General features: G+C 48.7%; 1 protein-coding gene across 12 annotated transcripts in view; it reads right to left on the reverse strand.

Annotated features, from left to right (window-relative positions):
* Window positions 1-6,706: 6,706 nt before the first annotated feature.
* Window positions 6,707-18,587, reverse strand: part of Cadps (calcium-dependent secretion activator 1) — a 164,567-nt gene continuing 152,686 nt past the window's right edge. For 6 of the 12 annotated variants that reach the window (XM_077641028.1, XM_077641026.1, XM_077641024.1 and 3 more), the window contains one exon: window positions 6,707-12,450. In XM_077641028.1, coding sequence (XP_077497154.1) covers window positions 12,252-12,450 — 199 coding nt within the window. In that variant the 3' untranslated portion in view covers window positions 6,707-12,251. Of the gene's footprint in view, window positions 12,451-15,733; window positions 15,780-18,587 lie in introns of all 12 variants that reach the window. The other 6 variants (XM_077641032.1, XM_077641031.1, XM_077641029.1 and 3 more) reach the window with 2 other exon arrangements.

The raw sequence follows: 18,587 nt of genomic DNA on the forward strand, positions 1-18,587 counted from the left end.
ATCCATCCGACATTGGGCAGCGGCCACAAAGCAGCCCCTTGGGCACCAAGCTAGCCCAGTCTCTGAAAGTGAAGGTAGCACTGCAAGCTTGAAGACCACAGGGCGAAAGAACGAAACAACCAACAATTGCTTTATTTTTCGCTCCAGCCAGGGTTATAGTCATAGCCCTTATCATATATATCACACATGCATATAGACGTTTGACAGCGCTGGAGCATGGGCACCGCCACATTTAGTCACGTGACCATTCCGCCACCACCGGCCTTCTGGCCTTCTCGTTTCGACGGCTGCAAGACGCTTCTCCGCTCTCGCTGTGGATAACGAGCTATCAGACGGCACAACTTCGTGTGAGTGCACATATAACGTTTTGGTACAGGAAAATGTTTGGTTCAACCGGTTCATTTACTCCTACATCAGACTGCCAGCATCGACTCGAATGTGTCAACAAACCTGCGGTGACCTACCCCCGTGTTCATATTTACTCAGTCAATTGATCATCTAACGCTATTTGTGGACCGCATAACTTGTTTAAGTGCAGATCAAAAGTGGGACAATGCCTAAAAACTTGCTTTTTAGAGCCCCATATTTTTGCCAAATGGGGTAATGTGTGTTCACAGCTATTAAGAACGTTCACTGCTCAGCACTGTGCACGCGACTTACAACCATACGTACGCCTGCATCTGATCGCCGGCTGATTACCCGGATATTTACTTTATCATCCGTTAATATTCCGGCTCACGAACTAAGAATATAGATACTTTTCAAGGGCCCCTTCAGAAGCTCGGCGATGTTCAGCTGTGCTCTCTTTCTAAGTAAAACTGAAAACTGCTCGGAGTTTAGCACGGCAGATGTACCCAGCCAGAATAACTGAAATGTACGAAGTCCTGTCATGATAAATTTCACCGCTGTCTCGTGCATTAGCTTACTTCTGCAGACCTTTGCATCGAGCGAGAGAACTGTCGAAGCGCCTCATCTGGTGACTTTTTCAAAAGCTCCGTTGCCGCTTCCACTGCGCTAGCGCCAGTACGCAAGAAAGTTTAGTGAGCACTATGCCGACGCCCAGGAAGCACTTATTGCAAAGGTCTAGAAAACCGATTATTCGGCGTATTGCATTAGTATTTGTCGAAGGTGAGTACGGTTACAGCTAGGCATGTACTATCGCGCTCAGTATGAGCTACACCGCGCGAGCGCATGGCCAAGCGCTCGGCACGGTTGTACAGTGGCGTCGATCGCGCCGTTTTTTCGAACTATCTGGAGAGGGTGTAGCTGTTCCAGCCATCTCGCATCACCTCCACTTGCTCACTTCCCCCTTCCCCCTCGTTTATTCTTGTTTTGACATCAGTTTCGAAAATGATAACTGTAGCCGTCCGTCGACGCCCAAACTTCGTGATCGGGGCCCTCTCGGTACGCCCAATCGCTCTTATCTAGTTGGCCGCTTTTCGTTTCATCATTTTACTGAACAAGGAAATGTGGACGGAAGCGCCGCAGACTAATACGCTGGAAAGTGGCTGTTTGCAGAGCCGAGAATAAACAGCAATACGTTTGTCAGCTCGCAAGATGTCCCGGGTGCCCAACAGTGAGCGATTGTGGATAGTTGAACTGTCCTTAAAGCAGTATACCCAACGTCATATAGCGGATATTACTGGAAGGTCAAATAAGACTGTGAACCGCATCATCCAGGCTTATAGGGATGAAGGCCGCATCGGCGACGCTCCACATAAACGGCACCCTCGAGCAACAACTGCAGCTCAGGACAAGAGCATTCTCGAGGCCCCGCAGGCGAGCCCCTTCAGCAAGGCCAAGGAGATAGGTGCTACTGCTGGTGTGTCGGCGAGCGTGTCTGCAGTCAAACGCAGGCTGACGGAAGGAGCTCTGAAGAGCCATCCGGCGGCTCAGAAGCCGCTCCTGACAGACGCGAACAAGCCGGCGCGACTTAAATTCGCAAGTGAACACATCGACTGGACCACCGACGACTGGAAAACGGTAATATTTTTCCGACGAATCAACATTCACAACACGCTGGGACCAAAAACAAAGAGTTTGGCGCCCTGTCTATACGCGCCACGAACCCCATTACATCCAGGAAGCGGCATCAAGTGGCCGCGCTACGGTCAATGTGTGGGGAGCTGTGTCCCGAGATGGACTTGGTGTCCTATATCGTATTGACGGACACCTGACATCGGCAAGCTATTGTGACATACTTGATTATGTCATGATTCCCTACGCGTTGGATGGCCCTTTTCCTGAAGGATATTTCCTCTTCCAGCATGATCTCTCACCTGTGCACAACGCAAAAATTGTCGAGGAACTCCTTATCGAGCGAGGAGTGCGATGTCTGCAGTGGGTGCCCAAAGGAGCAGATTTCCACATCATTGAAAATGTATGGGGGAGGATGAAAGTCGGGCTCTGAAAATCAGGACTTCACCGATCATCCGCTGATGAGCTATAGAACGCGGTAGCAGAGGAATGAATGCGCATCCAAAATGGAGCAGATTTTATGGAGAATCTGTACGCGTCGCTTCCGTCGAGGATGCAGGAAGTGGTCGCCGTTCAAGGGGCGATGACACGATACTAAATAGTGACGGCCGTTTTTTTTTTTTCCTTTCTGGGTGTTCGTGGTTTTGTAGTTTCTGATTTCATTTTCAAAGTGCAGTTCTCGGCGCCAACAGCTCGCTGTATTGAATTTGCTGCATCCCTTTACGTGTGTGTTGCAGTTCTCGTCTACTTGCTTCTAATCAAATATTTATTTACAATTTGTTAGCTTTTATTTTGGTGTACAACTCGTGCGTTTCTTCCTAATTCTAGTGTGATATTAAAGGAATGGTAGACAGTATTCGTATTGTATAATATATTTACTTTAGAAAGAATATTCATTTTATGGTAGTTTGCTTTCTATTTCAATGAAGAAATATTAAAGTTGTCAATGTTATTTGATAACTTCTTTAACTACCCCATCTCTGACTGTAGCTTAAATTCTTAGTCGCACAAAAATAAAAGAAACAAAGTGACGCAGCTTCGGCGTTCACTCAAATACCAAAAATCTATTTTAATGAGAAAGCCTTATTTCCCTGTCAACCAAAGCTGTCAGCATCGGAGGGGTAGTCCAGGAAAACTGCTCCCCAAAAATTGCCGTGATGTCAGCGGTTATTGGTCATAAGGTACAAGGCAGTATATACACCTGATTACTACTGATCCAATTTAACCTCCTGATACACCTCCTATTCCACAATAATTGACTTCTTAATTCATCTCAGGCTTTCGCATTCACAGCAAGCAAGCTGTCCTAGTGCCATCCAAAACTTTTTAATTCAGACTGAATATATCTCTCAGTGAACACACGACCCTTCGGAACGCCAATTAAGTACCATAGCAAAAAATACCGTGCACAAGATCTTGCGATCACGTATCATGGAAACGTCTTTCCTGGTGCTACTTTTGCATGACCTGACTGTGGACTAATGTATTCTCGTAATGTCTGTAATGATCGGCAAAATCGGAGTTTGGGGCCTTAGTTATAAAGCACTGTAAAATTTCTATATCATTCATCACACCTTAAGAAGGCGCGGTGTGTTCTGGAGCAATTACACATGAGCGAAGTTTGTGAAGGCGACCCGACGCGTGGTCCCAGGAGTTGCCGCAAGTGAACAAAGTAGGCTGCTATGGCCAAATGCGAAATGTTGCTACAACAGAGAATGGCGGTGGTAGCAATGGCAACGCTTTGTCGCATTAGTACCCGGACCATGCAAACGCTCTGTTGAAAACACTGCGTTGCCCACGTCGCGGCTGCTTCCGGCTTTTTTTTACGCTGGACGCTAACGCGCTCTGTCAGTGCTGATAGCATGTCTAAACGCACAGCCATTCGCGGATGAGGGAAGCACTCAGTCTGTGATAACCAACTCTCGCACGCAGTGCCTCGTCGATGGAAAAGGCGCTGCATAATCTTGCAGTTTCTTCCCCAGTGAAAACAAAGTGAACAAGAAAAAAATGATGTGCCCTTCAGATAAACGGGGCCAAGGGGTTACAGCGCAGTTGCTGGAATAGCTACACCCTCTCCAGATAGTTAGAAAACACGGCCCGATCGGCGCCACTGTACAACCGCGCCGACCACCCAGCCACGCGCCCGCGCGGTGTAGCTCATACTGAGCGCGATAGTACGCTCTTTCTAGCGCTCCTGCAGCTACTGCTGGCACTGAAATAAACTGGCGCGTGGTGTTTGAGTTATGTTTATTTTTTTTTGTGGAACAACAAATTAACGTTCTGTTCACCCTGAAAGCAGCATGAACTCGAAAGACAACTCCTCGAAAAACGGCGGCAGTGTGCTGCGAAGTGTCCCATATGTAATAACAAGCGCGTCTATGATTTCGACACTAGACCATAGGGATATTAGCTCGATATTTATTCATCAATACGCAAGACATCCGAATCACAGCTGGGTCGCTGGAGAGTCACTTAATGTTCATACACAAGCTGCGCAGCAGCATTTCGCACCGCGCGCCAATCGATGCTGCTAATGAGGCTCCAAAGGCCAGATGTGGCAGCCATCCTAGTGGTGCCACCTGTCGTGGACAGAGCGAACTGCCCTTTGTAAAAGTCTATAATGGCTGGCACCGCGAAGGCCAAACCTGCGGTAATGCCCCATGCATATGTTTTCACAAACCTCAAGAAAAGTAGCCAGCAGGTATAACATGCTGCTTGCTTTCTCAGAGCCAGATAAGTTGGCGAGGCAACTGCAGTGTTGATAAGTGTGGTTGCAAAAGCAACACTTGCGTAAGGCAGTCAACTTTACAGAGAACACGATAAGGAACGCAAGCGGTTTTTGCAGAGCCTTTCTGCCACGTCCAGTGTCCGTGGTGTACAGATCCCCGCCCTGCGGAAGGTGCTATGTATGGCCGACAGGGCACTGTCTCAACGACCGTTGAAGGGAGCATGAGCAAAACTAAAATGCAACAAGATAAACTTGCGAATTTAGTTTCGCATGTAACAGTGCAAGTGCAGGCTGGCACGTTTTCAAAGAGCAAAGATTCTTGGCAGAGGTGCAAGTACTAATCCAGACTATTGCTGGAGACCTTCCGCATTACAAAAAAAAAAAAGGCACGACAGTGCATCACGATCAGCGATGCTGTACTCCACCAACTGCGACATTCTGGAGAAGTGCATAAAAAAAAAATGGCTGCGGCTTAGCTCAGCTAAGCCCGGTTACGCAAGCGAGAGCTTTGTTATGCATGGTTATGCTGTGTTGCTGAGCCAGCTATGTTAGACACAACCTCTTCGTCCGTCGCCGAAGTCGTGGAGGAGGCAGAAGCAGCAGCTGCTGCCTCCAAAGTTCTTCGCTGCCGCCTTTCGTGCCGCCTTCAACCACCGTTAAGCCACTCGACGCTCCCGTTCTTCGTCGGCCTCTGCCGATAGCTTAGAACATTTAACTTCCCTACCTCAAGCTAAATACTGAGCATGATTGGCAACATCAACCGGATGATCAGACTCGGCCCGTCGTCTACGAGACCGTCCCGATAGTGTAGACGGTGCCGGCCGACTCACTTCATCCATAACGAGAAACTGCTAGGTGGCAGTGTGTACGCACCTGAGAGCGGCGCCGTCTCATTTCAAGTGAACGGCGAGCCATGTGGTTAGTCACATGGACACAGCTGGCGAGTCGTGGTATGTCATGTAATGACACACCTTCACTTGAAGGTCAAATGTACCGCGTCGATGACCTTGGCTCGACGAGGTTAGTAAAACTTTCGCTTTAAAAGCTGAAATTAAGGCTTCTCGTCCTCCCCAGTTTCATTGGTCATTTTTGTTGTTTGATGTATCTCATTCATACCAGAATCACTTCCTGGGACTTTCTTCGCCATACAGTTTAGATAAGAGTGTGTGAGCTATGACAAATGCATTTACACGGCTGGCACCACTCCATTGTGTGCATGTGATGTGACAAAGCCTAACGTTCTGGAGCAAAAAACAGACCAACAGTTGTTAGTACGTTTTCTTCCTTATTGTTGTCCTTTCACCCTGGCCTTCCTTATAACGCTACCAATTCACTTCCAAAGAATGTCACCAATAACTAGCCCGGCACAAAGTGTTATTGCAGCTAGCCCAGGAGTAGGGGGAATGAGGGAAGGGACGAGGAGAAAGGATGGGTGCAATGCGTGCCACATAGCGTGCATGAGCGGTCATCTCGCTACAGTGGCTAGACCAACAGTTTTCACAGACCCCTAGCCACATGTAATCTCTAATTCTAGCCACTGTAATCTCGTGATGCGCCCGTGCTTTTTGCAGGCTGCAGTTATAGTGTACTTTTGCTGCGCTTTGACAACTGCCTCTAACAGCTGCCCCCCTTTTGTGCTCGAAAATTGGTTTTGAAGAAAGGAAATGGCAAACTGTTTCACTTCATGGTGGACACCTCGACTGCGCAGTGAGGGGAGGGAGGAAGGTGGGAGTGATAGAAGAAAGAAAGAGGTGCCGTATAGTGGATGGCTCCACAACAATTTCGATCACCCGAGGTTCTGTAATGTGCACTGAGATCGCACAGCATAAGGGCGCCTTTTGCATTTTGCCTCCATCGAAGCACAGCCGCGGCAGCGCGGGTTCGAATCTTGGTACTTTGGCTCAAAACCCAAGCACCCTAACCACAGGAGCAACCGCGGCGGGTCGCCGCATCCAGCAGCGGATGCGGACACTTGACAGAAAGAGAGAGAGAGACAGAGTGTACTGTTTTGAGACCTTTATAGTGCACACACCTCTAGAAAGTTACATACGATATCGGGTCTTGAGACGCAGTCAAGCAGCCGTAAGCGCGCTCCCGAGTCGCGGAAATGCACGGGGCGCAAAGAGCAGCAGGCCAGGTCATGGGTACGATGCTCAAACTTATACAACAGCCTCGTGGCGAAGGACGACGCCATTTTCGTGCTTCAAGTGAAACTTCCACGAAAGGCGCTAGCCTGTTCAAGCCCTGACACGCTTGCAGATAAGCTGTAAATTTTAACTACGTTTGCCTTGGATAGATATATTCACTTGAATGGATTAATAGATTTTCAGCACGCTTAGCAGTCTACTCAATGTACTACAAGGCAGCCCCACAAAACCAAAATTCCTAGCACACGTGCGGTCATACCAGCAAAGCAGCTGGTTTATATTGTATACACGGCAAATTATACAAACTAAAGCCGTCCTCGAAGACAGCACTCGATACAAATATGCATATGAACTCTGATCTTTTTTTTTCCCAGTTCTTCGATGCTAAGGCTTGCGCACAGCAAAGTCATAACGGCATCTCTCAGGAGCTGAAAGGACTAAGCAGGCGGGGGCAACACCGGGTCCACTGGCCGGGTCTGGTGCTGCTTCACGCCCGTGCTTTCCTTTGGTCTCAACAGGCGACAACAGGTCAGAGAAACAAGAACCTTCCTGCCCGTGCAAGCGCGGCCTTTGCAGCAGCAGCATTTGGTCTAAGGCAGAGAGCAAGGAACCTCCGAGGCATTCCCACTGCAGTCATATATCAAAACAAGCAACGTATGTACAACAAGCCACCAGTGCGCACGGTGCCTATATGGGCGAAAGGTTCAAAGAGCAAGCAGAAGCTGTTGGTTCTCCAGGCCACCATCTGCAACGCTCAGTGCAAAGACTACAGGATGGGCTGGCCCTATGGTTCAAGGTCAGCTTCTTGGCTCAGGGATACCTTGGCAGAGGGCACCACAGGTGTGAACTTACTGCTGAAGCTATTCCTTTGTTTTGCTTAGTTACGACCACCGGCGTTGACTGGTGTCATCTGACAAAAGGCAGACCACATTTCTGCTTCAGGTGTGTCTGCCCACATAGCAAGTCCCGGGGCCAAAATGGCTTCCGCAGATGGTGGACTACACAGCTGCATGGGTGCCTTCACAGAGGCTCCCGAGCTCGCGTGCTTATTGACAGAAGCCATGACATTATGGGAATAATTAAGGGAAGCAGATCCATTCATGCGAGCTCCCCAGTAGACCGGCTAGCTGCATGCAAAAGGCACCACAAAGGCACCACTGGAGCCGAGACTCCTTTCAGCACAGCAGTCCCACGGTACACCTGTTTCATTGAAGGAGAGCATCGTCAAGGAGCGACCCTTCTTATGACTCCACCATATGCAATGTGCAACCTGCAAAGAATGGCAGCTGAGCAACCAGCAGTCACTGTGTAGCACAGTCAAGTTACAATGCAAGGCTGGCACAGTACCTTTGACGCTGCCTTATGTTGTGTGACTTAGAATCTTGCAACTCTCATGAAAATGTCATAAAAATGTAATGTGCAGCATAAGTATAGCTCACAACATCCTGGTATCTGTTTCTGTTAAGAAGCTTCAGTCGATAAATGAATTATTGCAGTTCTTGAAAACCTGAGATTTTCTACGAAACTGAAGGCCAAAGTTGAAGTTCTGCTCCAATCAGTCGCTAATGGTTACCGTGTATTCAATATCCAGCTTTATTTAAACAGGTGAAGATGTTTGCCTGCTCAGAGCACTTCAATGTCTCCCATGCATTAGAATAGGAGTCGTGAAGTTGCAGCAGCTGACACTGCATGCCACCTTGTGACAGGCTTGGCTTACAATGCACTAGTAGCACCTGACACACCACAGAAGGCCAACTGAAACACGATGATGGCCCGGAGAACCCAAGTCAAATGCAGTGAAGTTTCTTTTAGCCTGAGCTAGTAACGATGAAAGAGCTCAGAGGCTTTAAGAGAAATAAATCTATATACTCTCTCTGAAGTTTATTTGCAGAGCTTAGCCTCTCAAGGCTACAGCAACAACACGCAATGGCCCCAAAGGATCTGCAAGGCCATTGCAGCTGCAGCCAAGCAGTTCACACGCAGTAAACAAAGCAAGAAGGTTATAACAGACACAGCGATGCAGTATACTCTGTACAAGTGTTATTCAGGTGGCTCTAGGATAAGCTACACACTACATCAACAATGCTGCGCAGGTGTCGGGTTCATGCAAGAACAGTGCTGGTGCACAGCTGCACCACAGCATGACACTGAACCCTACCCTTTCTCCCTCTGCCTAGATGAAGTCTGCATGAGAGGTTGCAGTACGCACGATATGCACACGCTTTTGTTCCAAGGTGCATGCTTCCCTTGTTTGGTCTGGTAGTAACAGAGTGTTTTTTTTGTTTCTTTTCTGAGCCCAGGAAAAAAATTTTGTTCGTCACTGTTCAACAAGCCAAGTGAGCTCTGAACTTGCTGAACTCAAATTGGCATTTTCAGCCGCATTACCACGAGCCAAGCACACTTAGCCGGACCCACCGCATTTGAAGCTGTTTGTGCTGTACAACAAGATAGCATCTCACAAGACTGAAAGCAGTGCTGTCTGCATCCGGGTGCCTCAAAGACGGGACAAAGAACCAAACAGGGCCGAGAGGGAGCTAGTCAATATTTGTGCACTGCCACAGTACAGCACACGCAACATGCTGGGTTAGACACGGTGCACTCGGTGTCTCAGCAATGCAGTCAGCATGCAGCAAGATACTATTCACATTTCCGTGTGGTACACTGACTGGAGTACAAAAAGCAGTCTGCCTGCTGCAGCGTACTGACAGAAGATGGTGGGACCTGCTTCATGTGCTGGCTGCTTCCAGCATTGCATGCAAGCATACGGTTTGTGTCCGAAGAAACACAGAGAGAAAAAAAAAATAGTGAGTGCAGCCAAACAACCCATAAGGCTTGGGCTGACGCCTTTCAGGTGAGATGACTAGTGGATGACTAGACACAGCTGGTAGTCTGCCCAGCCACTGTGCAGATGACAGACAGGCTCTGTAGTGAACAATGCCTATGCCCATTTGTAAGCATGAAATATGTTGACAGCACATCGAGAAAACTACACTCGCCAAGTGTATTAAAAGCACGACTCAAAATCAGAAATAACAACACTTTTAGAGAGGCGCATTTAAGGTGACAGCCGGTACGTATTGTTGCACATTGCAAATAACTGGAGACATTAGGAACATAGCCAAATTTTCCTTTGAGTGGGGCAGCAGCTTACATGCATCCTTCAGCTCTTGGGGGAAAGGGCTAAGGTAGAAAGAAACTGCACCACAAATGTGTGCGAAAAGCTTCAGTCCAGTTTAGCTTTAGCCCTCCCCCCCCCTCCCAGAACTTGCTAACCAGGTTCACGAGCTCATTCTTCACTGGTTACAGTTCGTTACAAGTGGAGGTGGGCTCGCAACCTAGTGAGAGCAAAGCCTAGTTTGATGGCTTTGGCCCCAAGTATCGAGCCAATCTCAACAGCACTGAGCATGAAGCTTGGGCTTTTCATGTTTTACACTGCGTTGGCGCATCAGCACAAGTCATGAAGACAGTTCCGCGCTCAAAAGCACGGTGTTGTACATCAGTGAGAATTAACTCCGAAACAAATTTCTGCAGTGCACGAAGTAACAGAAAGCAATAATGGCCCAGCAAGCAAATAATAAGTGGTTTCCTCGTAGTTTCGACAGTGACCGCGAGCACTCATCAACCCAGCATACCTATGCCAGATGCAAGCAGCAGTTGCGGAAAAATTATAACAATCCGTTGTCATAACGTAAGACACACCAATGACAGTACACGTGCAACGAATGTGGCGCAGTGACTGAGCAGCACGGTGCTTTATGCAGGAGAGGCGCATTGTGATAGTGGAGAACATGAGCACAGCAATCGGGAAATGAGAACGGGCAGTGGATGAGACTAGCATGCAAAGCAAGAGCACACTGAGACACTGCGAAACCAGCAGGGATCCTCCCCTTTAGATGCAGCACTTAACTGCGCATAAATAGAAAATGAACACACGCACGCAAGGTGAGAAAGTGTGAATCTCACACGCTACACAGGTCATGCCTTCCTGAATTAAGAAGTAGAGGTATCAAGTGCTGGCGGGTACCAAACACTAAAAATACCGAACACAAAGAGCAGATCTTCGGTATTAGGCTCAGGCATTAGTTTTTCACCCAGTAACGCTGTTTGCCCCAAAAAAACCAGATGAGCACGTCTAGACAAGGCTTTGCTTGAAAACCTTGAGCCTATAAAAAAAATATAAAAACTAGCCCAGATCTTGACGGCTGAGAGTAACAAGGAGTCTCTGCTCACATGCAATGCAAAAAAAAAAAAAAGTCGCTGTAATATGTCCTGTCCAGCTTCAACAGCGTAACAGCAAAAGAATAATGACATATGCCAACTGAGGCCAAGCCAGTCGACAATGGTATTCCAGACTATGCTCATGCCCTCACAGGGCTGTCTAGGAGTTAGCCAGGGCATGCCAGCTGCAGGTGACAGAACAAGGACACTGCTCCCCTGCTTGCATCACAGTACACATGGGGTAGCAACATGCAGCACATATTATGCATACATATACATGTGTGTGTGTGTGTCTGTGCGCGCACCTGTTGGAAAGCAGAGAAAGGATAACCTAACTGGGAGGTAATAAGGAGCAAAATGTCCACTGTGAAAACAAGACAAGAACGTTCGTTGTTTGAATTTCGTCTGTTACCTCGTCCTCCCCCGTGGATAATCTACACACACTCACACCAAACAAGGTTACGCTCGGGTCCCCTCTTGTACAAGCGAGCAAAGTGTTGGCCTCCTCCTCCTTCCCTGGGCTCTGAGAGACCGAACGCGAGCAATGCGGGGTCCACAAGGTGCCGTGCAAAGGCGTCTGCTGCTCACTGGCCACCCCACTGGATGCCTCCCGAAGCGGGAAAGTGCAGCACCGGGTGTGCATCCTCGTGTGCCTGTACATCAACTACACATATAGAATGCACATCTGAACTGCCCTGGGGCAGTGTTACATGCCACAGTGCAAACTATTGCAGAGGCCTAAGAAGCATATCGTGGCTCTCCTAAGTTAAGCCCTCACCTTGCATAGGTTCGTGCATGGCCAACACAGGCTCAACGATGTGCGTGTACCGGTCTCTAAGAGCTTGACAACCTACGTCGTGCTCGGCGAGCGCCACAGCAGCAGCCTAATCTCTTGCACGCTATAATCCCCCTCCTGTCGACGTGCGGGTGCGACGGGGCCGGTGGGCGAGGGCTGGCCCGTCGCCTGGGAGCGGCCGCGCATCCACACTGGAAGACGTTGTGTTCGCCGACGCTGGCGCTCGGACGGCGCGGAAGGCCGCTCGGCGGCCAATGCGGACCTGCGAGCCCCCCCCCCGCCAGCCAACGCCACCGAACAGGTGCGCGCATCGTCGCCTCTTCCCGACTTGAGTGAGCGAGTGCGGTTGGTGTGGTGGTGGTGGTGAGCGGCCTGCGAGGGGCGCTCACAGGTTGAAGAAGCCGAACTTGCTGGCGATGCCGCCGACGTTGCGTTTGAGCGAAGACAGGTGCTCAGTGACGGACTGCGTGACGTTCTGGATGCTGCGAACGTAGCCCTCGGCCCCGTCGCCGGCGTCGCGCAGCGAGGCCACGATCTTGCGTCGTGGCGAGGCTTCACTCTCAATCCCCGTCTCCGGGTAGTCCCTGCATGTGCCATGGCCGGTGGCAGCTTTTCATAAAAGTGGCTCAAGCAAAAAAAAAAAAAAAAGAACCTGCCTGCAGTTACAAGCATTGTTCACTGTGGATATTAGCTAGTGACACACCATGTGCACAATATTGACACAGGGCACGTATGACTGAAGTGCCTGATGAAGCATCTCGACCCACAACCTTTCACTTATCAATGACATGCTGCAGCTGCACAGCAGGCACGCTCTAATCTGTTGCGGAAAATTTCGCAGCTGCATAACTGGTGTTGACCCCTTGGAAATTAAGTGCTCCAACTTCAGCACTACTGCCCAAATGACAAAGCTACATGCTACTGGTTTCATGTTCTACATTCATATGCCATTCCAGTGATGTGCTGCAATTTTTCTCTGCCAAAAGTGGCTGAATGAGCGGCTCAAAGTTTTGACCTTTTTATCTATATAAAAAGTGATGCTGGAACAGCATGGCTATTTAGCTCATCTAATTATTAATCCAGTCAACGAAACAACTGGAACTTCCAAGGACTTCCAAAATAGCTGTCAAGGTCAACCCGAAAAGCAACCGCAACCAACAGAATTCCAATTGGTTCAAATTTTCCTTTTTGGAAGATTCAGTCGGTGTTTTTTGCTTTAATGGAACTATTTAGAAACCCCACACTATCTGCAAGCTGAGTGAGATGAGTGTGCCAGCCGCAGGGAGAATTCTGCTGCCAATTCAATATCAAAGAAGGCACTCAACGAGCTTATAGTAGCATTTGCCGTGACCAGATTCAACAAGCAGGTACCCCAGTAATTTCTTGTATGGTGCAGCACGAAACAGACAGCCATCCTGGATATTTTAAATTTATCTTTCCACACGATGCTGCACGGGTTGAGCACACTTGCACACAATTTTATGTGCGGCCGTGGCTAGAACAATGGGGAGAACAGTTTGCTGTTCTAACTTTTCCCTTGCTATACACAAAGGACACAGGAGGGTTTGCTGCATTTATGCACAGGCACACAAGTGTCATTCACTCGTCTAAGTGCCAAATATCCCTCCATTTTTCCCAGGTAATGCGCAAGAGGAATTTGATAGGCAAAGCCTGCTCTCTACAGTTCTGGCCCTGACTATATACATGCTGCGGGCAGCTCTTGTAGCCATTATGTTCCCGTGTGGTGCAAACTGATATCACTGTTTTCACAAGGCGCAAGTGCAACAACAATTAAGTACCCTATTAGTGCATGTAATGCAGCCTAAAATATGCCTCTTACTTACAGCGTGAGGTCCACGTTCCTTGTGTCACTGTAGGATATTCTTTTGCACTAAAATAACACATGTTCTACCTCAGGTATCTAACAAGGTTATGTTCTTCAGTGAGGAAGGTTGGGCAAGTTGGCATATATTCATGATTCGCAACAGCACAGCAAACACGCACAAAAGAGAGACTAGACAAAACAAGCACCCTTTGCTCTAACGGCGCTTGTTTTATCTAGTCTCCCTTTTATTCATGTTAAAAGTTAGTTAGAGAAGTTCGCCATTTTGTTCTGCAGAAGCCTTGCCTACACAATATTGCTGTTTGGAGCACAACAGTATACAACTTCAGAGCACTTGTCTCCAGTGCCATTTCACTAAAAATGCGCATGACTGTGATGCAGGAAAGAACAATATATTACAACAGCCTGCTGATGTATCAGCCGTAGCTTCACTTTTCTGAGCAATGAACACACTGAGCCAAGTGAAGGTCATGGAAATGCTTCCAGAGAACTTTGCACCACACCAAGCTCATAAGCACAGTTCACAAACGGTCTTACCTGGCATTGTGTTCACCAGTGCCCATTTCTTTTCATATCGGTAAAGGAGTACAGATACAAAATTTTGGATTAGTGTTCTTTCACAGGAATGAATGATGCCCAAGACATCAGTAAAGGTGGTTAATTTCCACACTGCGGAAGTCTAATAAACTGCTCATAACTGAGCTTTTTCTCTCATGTTTTGGTTTGAACAGCTGCATGGTGGCTGTGACGTCCCAGATGACTTGGAACAACATTAAGGTCATGGAGGCATACAAAAACAGGAACGTAATAGCTGCATGTTCACCTGTTGTCCTGCTCACCTATGAAGCAGGCTGGCGTGGGAGCTGGAGTGAACTGAAATGGTGAAGCAGTGATTTATTCTGCAGTTTTTGTAGCCTCACGTTACCTCAACACTGTATCAAATGTGACGTCACAGCCACTGTTCAGCTGCTGAAACCGCAGCTGAAAAAACATGACAAAGAGAATTGAATTTTTCTTTGTATTGTGTAAACTGTACTCCACATTGTATTCCACAAGTAGTGCTACGGGTAAACTAATAAATAAATAATGAATTATTTAGTAGTCAGTGCAGGCAAATTCCATGTAGTGTGCACTCATACTGATGTCTTACCATTCTAAAGAAAAAACCAAGAGCCGAAAATTTGCTCTCCCTATTCCTTCAAATTGGCTGGCAATGCAAAAAATGTGTCTTGTTTGTTGCACGCACATACCCTGTTAGTCTCTGGTACACACTCTGGAATTGGGCACCCTTGTGCCTATATGCACCACAAATCATTGCCACCATACACACTTTGAAGTGTGACAGTTATCTGTGGCAGTTTTGCACAGCCCTAATATTCCCAGTGGCTGAGCTCAGTTTAGTGCACTGCAAATTGTAAACAAACAAAAAGGCAAAGGAAAACTAAGCAAACAGAGGCAGAGAAGAAAAGAAAGCCGGGAGCCAGCCTCCCTGAAAACTCTGTTCCCAATCTCACAGTCACCACAATAAAGTGCTGTGCCTGCACATGGCGGATGATGAAAAGAGGCGAAATGCATTCCTAACAGTGGCAATTGCAGTTTCCTGCTATAATTAAGTGCAGCAAAGAAGGTGAGCTTCACTTGCGGTAGCTCAGAATTTCCTCAAAATTCTGAGCTTCACTTGCGGTAGCTCAGAATTTTCTCAAAATTCCTCGAGTGGGTTCATTCAAAAAGTGGGTTCATTACACGAGTATATACAGTAAGTTGGCTCGATTGTAGAAGTACATTCACGACTGCAAATTGCTGTAGTAGGATGACACATTACACCGGTGCGGTAATCTTTGGCTATTTGTTTCAAAGACTGCTTCACAGAGAAAATTATCAGATTGGGAACGGAATCCTCATGGAACCAAAGCTGCGTAAAGTTATGAGAAGGAAGAAGTTTCACAACCACCACCATTGCCACCAGCACCATCAGGGTACGAGGCACACGTCTGTCCCAATGCAGTAAAAAGCAGGCTACTCACAGACATGGCACCCTTAAACCGCAGCGACTTGCCCCTTTTTGAAGTGCTGGAAACAATTGCAATGACACCAGTTCACAAACACTGTAGCACAGCTGATCGACATGGCATGGCCACCGATAGAGTGGGCCAGCAAGTCTAATCACAGCTGCACTGCAGTAGATTACAAAGAGTATGCTCGAATGAGCAAAAGGATTGAAAAATAAAATGCACAAATCTCTCTAGGTGAAATCGACTCTGCAGCATATGACAGTAAGAAACAGCACATGTTCATACTGGCCTTCAGCATTCATAGGGCAGATGCCTTTCCACACAAATCTAGTTGACCAGTGCCTTTGCTTCATGTAAAGCCAGACTGGAATACTGCTTTCCCGGCCTTGTTGAAGGACACCCATGGCTGAGTCAACTTTGTGCCATGCACTATTAATTTTTTTGAGCAGTCAATTAATTAGCAGAGCTCCAGAAATTACAACCTTTGTCCATAAAGTTCAGAGACTGAGTGCACTAATAAAGATGCGTTTAACATTGAAATCATTCGTGCAGCAGCCCTTCGAAATAGTCTCCCTTGCAGCTATACAGAGCTTCCAATGCTTCTTGAAGTATTGGAAACAGTTGAAAAACGCTTCTTTTGGCAGGGCTGTCAGCTCCTTTGTCATGGCGTCTTGAATGGCCTCCATGCTCCCCATCCAGTGACCTTTTAGGGCTCTCTTCACACGAGGAAATAGGAAAAAGTCGCATGGGTAGAGGTCAGGCGAGTATGGCGGATGGCGAAGTACAGTAATGCTGTGCTTGGCGAGAAATTTTGTCATGCTGAGAGCAGTGTGTGGCCTTGCGCCATCGTGGAGAAGGCTCCATAGTCCAGAAGCCCATAAGTCAGGGCGACAGCATCGCAGTGCATTACTCATGTGTTGGAGCACGCGGATATAGAACTCCTGATTCACTATCCGCCCTTGTGGGACGAACTCATGGTGTATGACACCTCTGGCATCGAAAAAAGCTATCAGCATCGTCTTTGTTTTGGTCTTCTGTCACTGCACCTTTCTCGACGTCAGAGAGCTTGTGGACTGCCATTCGGTGCTCTGGCTCTTTGTTTGAGGATCGTATTGAAAAGACCATGTTTCGTCTTCTGCAATGATGCTGTCGACGAATGCAGCATCGTTCTCTGCCTCGGAGAGCAAATCAGAGCTCACTAATGCCCGCGTGTCCTTCTGGTCCTGTGTGAGGGAGTATGGCACAAGTCTGGCATTCAGCTTTCGCTTCCCCAAGTTCTCACGCAAAATTTGGTGGCATGTTGCCTTACTAATGTCGAGAGCATCTGACAGCATGCGGACTGTAATGGTGCGCTCTTGCTGTACGATTTCCCTGATCTAAGCCACATTGTTTTCATCCCGTGAGGTTGAAGGGCGCCCGCCCCTGCCTTGTGTCGTCTTCCACCGACGTTCTCCCCCCCCAAAACGAACATCTTGTGCCACTCGAAAACTCGCGCCCGCGATAATTATTCGTTGCCGTAAGCATCACGAAGGAGCTCGTACGTCTGTGTGGCTGTCTTGTCAAGCTTCACACAGAATTTTATGTTTACACGCTGTTCGAGGTGGTCGTCCAGCTCTCCACATTCACTCGCAGTAGAATGCGCAGACGACAAGTGACAACGTATTTTTCTACATGTAGTGTCATCTAACGGCTGCCACAGCAATTAACATTGTAGCGCTCTCTCTTGGGTGGCACCGGGAACCCGAATAGCGCGCGCCACCTGGCGAAGAAAATAAAGATGGCACCTGGCCGTGGTTCGTGCAGGCACGGCTCGCAGTGCTGTTCTGGTGTTGGTTCGCAGCAGCGGTCTTGTTCCTTCACTCCTGAGGCGTTAATCCTACAACTGGTGACCTAGGTTGAGCAATGACCGATCCAGCAGCATCCACGGAACAGGACTCACGTCCGCAGGACGTCTCGTCACTGCAGGTTCGCCTCCCACCTTTCTGGCCCCAGAACCCGCAAGTTTGGTTCCACCAGACTGAGGCACAATTTTGCCTTTCCCACATCAGCTCGGAGAAGACGTGCTACTACCATGTCGCCTCGAGCCTTCCTCCTGATGTTGCCGGCGAGCTCAACGATGTTCTCTCCACCCCCATGGGTGCTACACCATATAAGCACCTGAAAACCAAGGTGCTGGAGAGGTTTATGCCGTCGGAACGCACCCGCCTCCAGCAGCTCCTTACCGAGGAAGACCTTGGTGACTGGCGCCCTTCCCAGCTTCTGCGCCGGATGCGACAGCTTCTCAGGAAACGCGATACCCCCAACCACTCATCGTTGCTTTGAGAGCTTTTCCTCCAACGCCTTCCCCAGGCCATCCGCCTCATCCTTGCGGCGGCCGGTGACGTCACCCTCAACCGCTTGGCTGAGCTCGCCGATAACGTTCACGAGGCGACCTCCCCGTCTGTCACTGCTGTTTTGCCACCTACAGACCAGGCGATTTTGCGCCTTGAGGCCCGCCTCGATGAGCTTGCCGCCTCAGTCGCCACTCTCCGGAGCCCACCCCAGGAGACCCGGCCCCGCCTCGTCTCGATCATCGCGCTCCTATGCGCACACGTCAAGCTCGGAGTCCCAGCCCCCTGTCTCTCTACTGGTACCACCGCCATTTTCGACACCGGGCCACGAAGTGTACACCGCCCTGTTCGTGGCCGGGAAACGCCCGCCAGGATCACTAACGGCGGCGTGTGGTCCCTCCAGTCGTTTGAGTCACCTGTTTATGGTAACTGACAAGTTCTCTGGCACCTGGTTCCTAATAGACACTGGCAGCGTGGTTTTCCACCGACTAAGGCTGATCGTTCCAAGTCATCAGGGCAGTCGCTCCGTGTTGCCA

Source organism: Amblyomma americanum, chromosome 10 (genome assembly GCF_052857255.1).
Source record: "Amblyomma americanum isolate KBUSLIRL-KWMA chromosome 10, ASM5285725v1, whole genome shotgun sequence".
In the NCBI taxonomy this organism is placed as follows: Eukaryota; Metazoa; Arthropoda; class Arachnida; order Ixodida; family Ixodidae; genus Amblyomma; species Amblyomma americanum.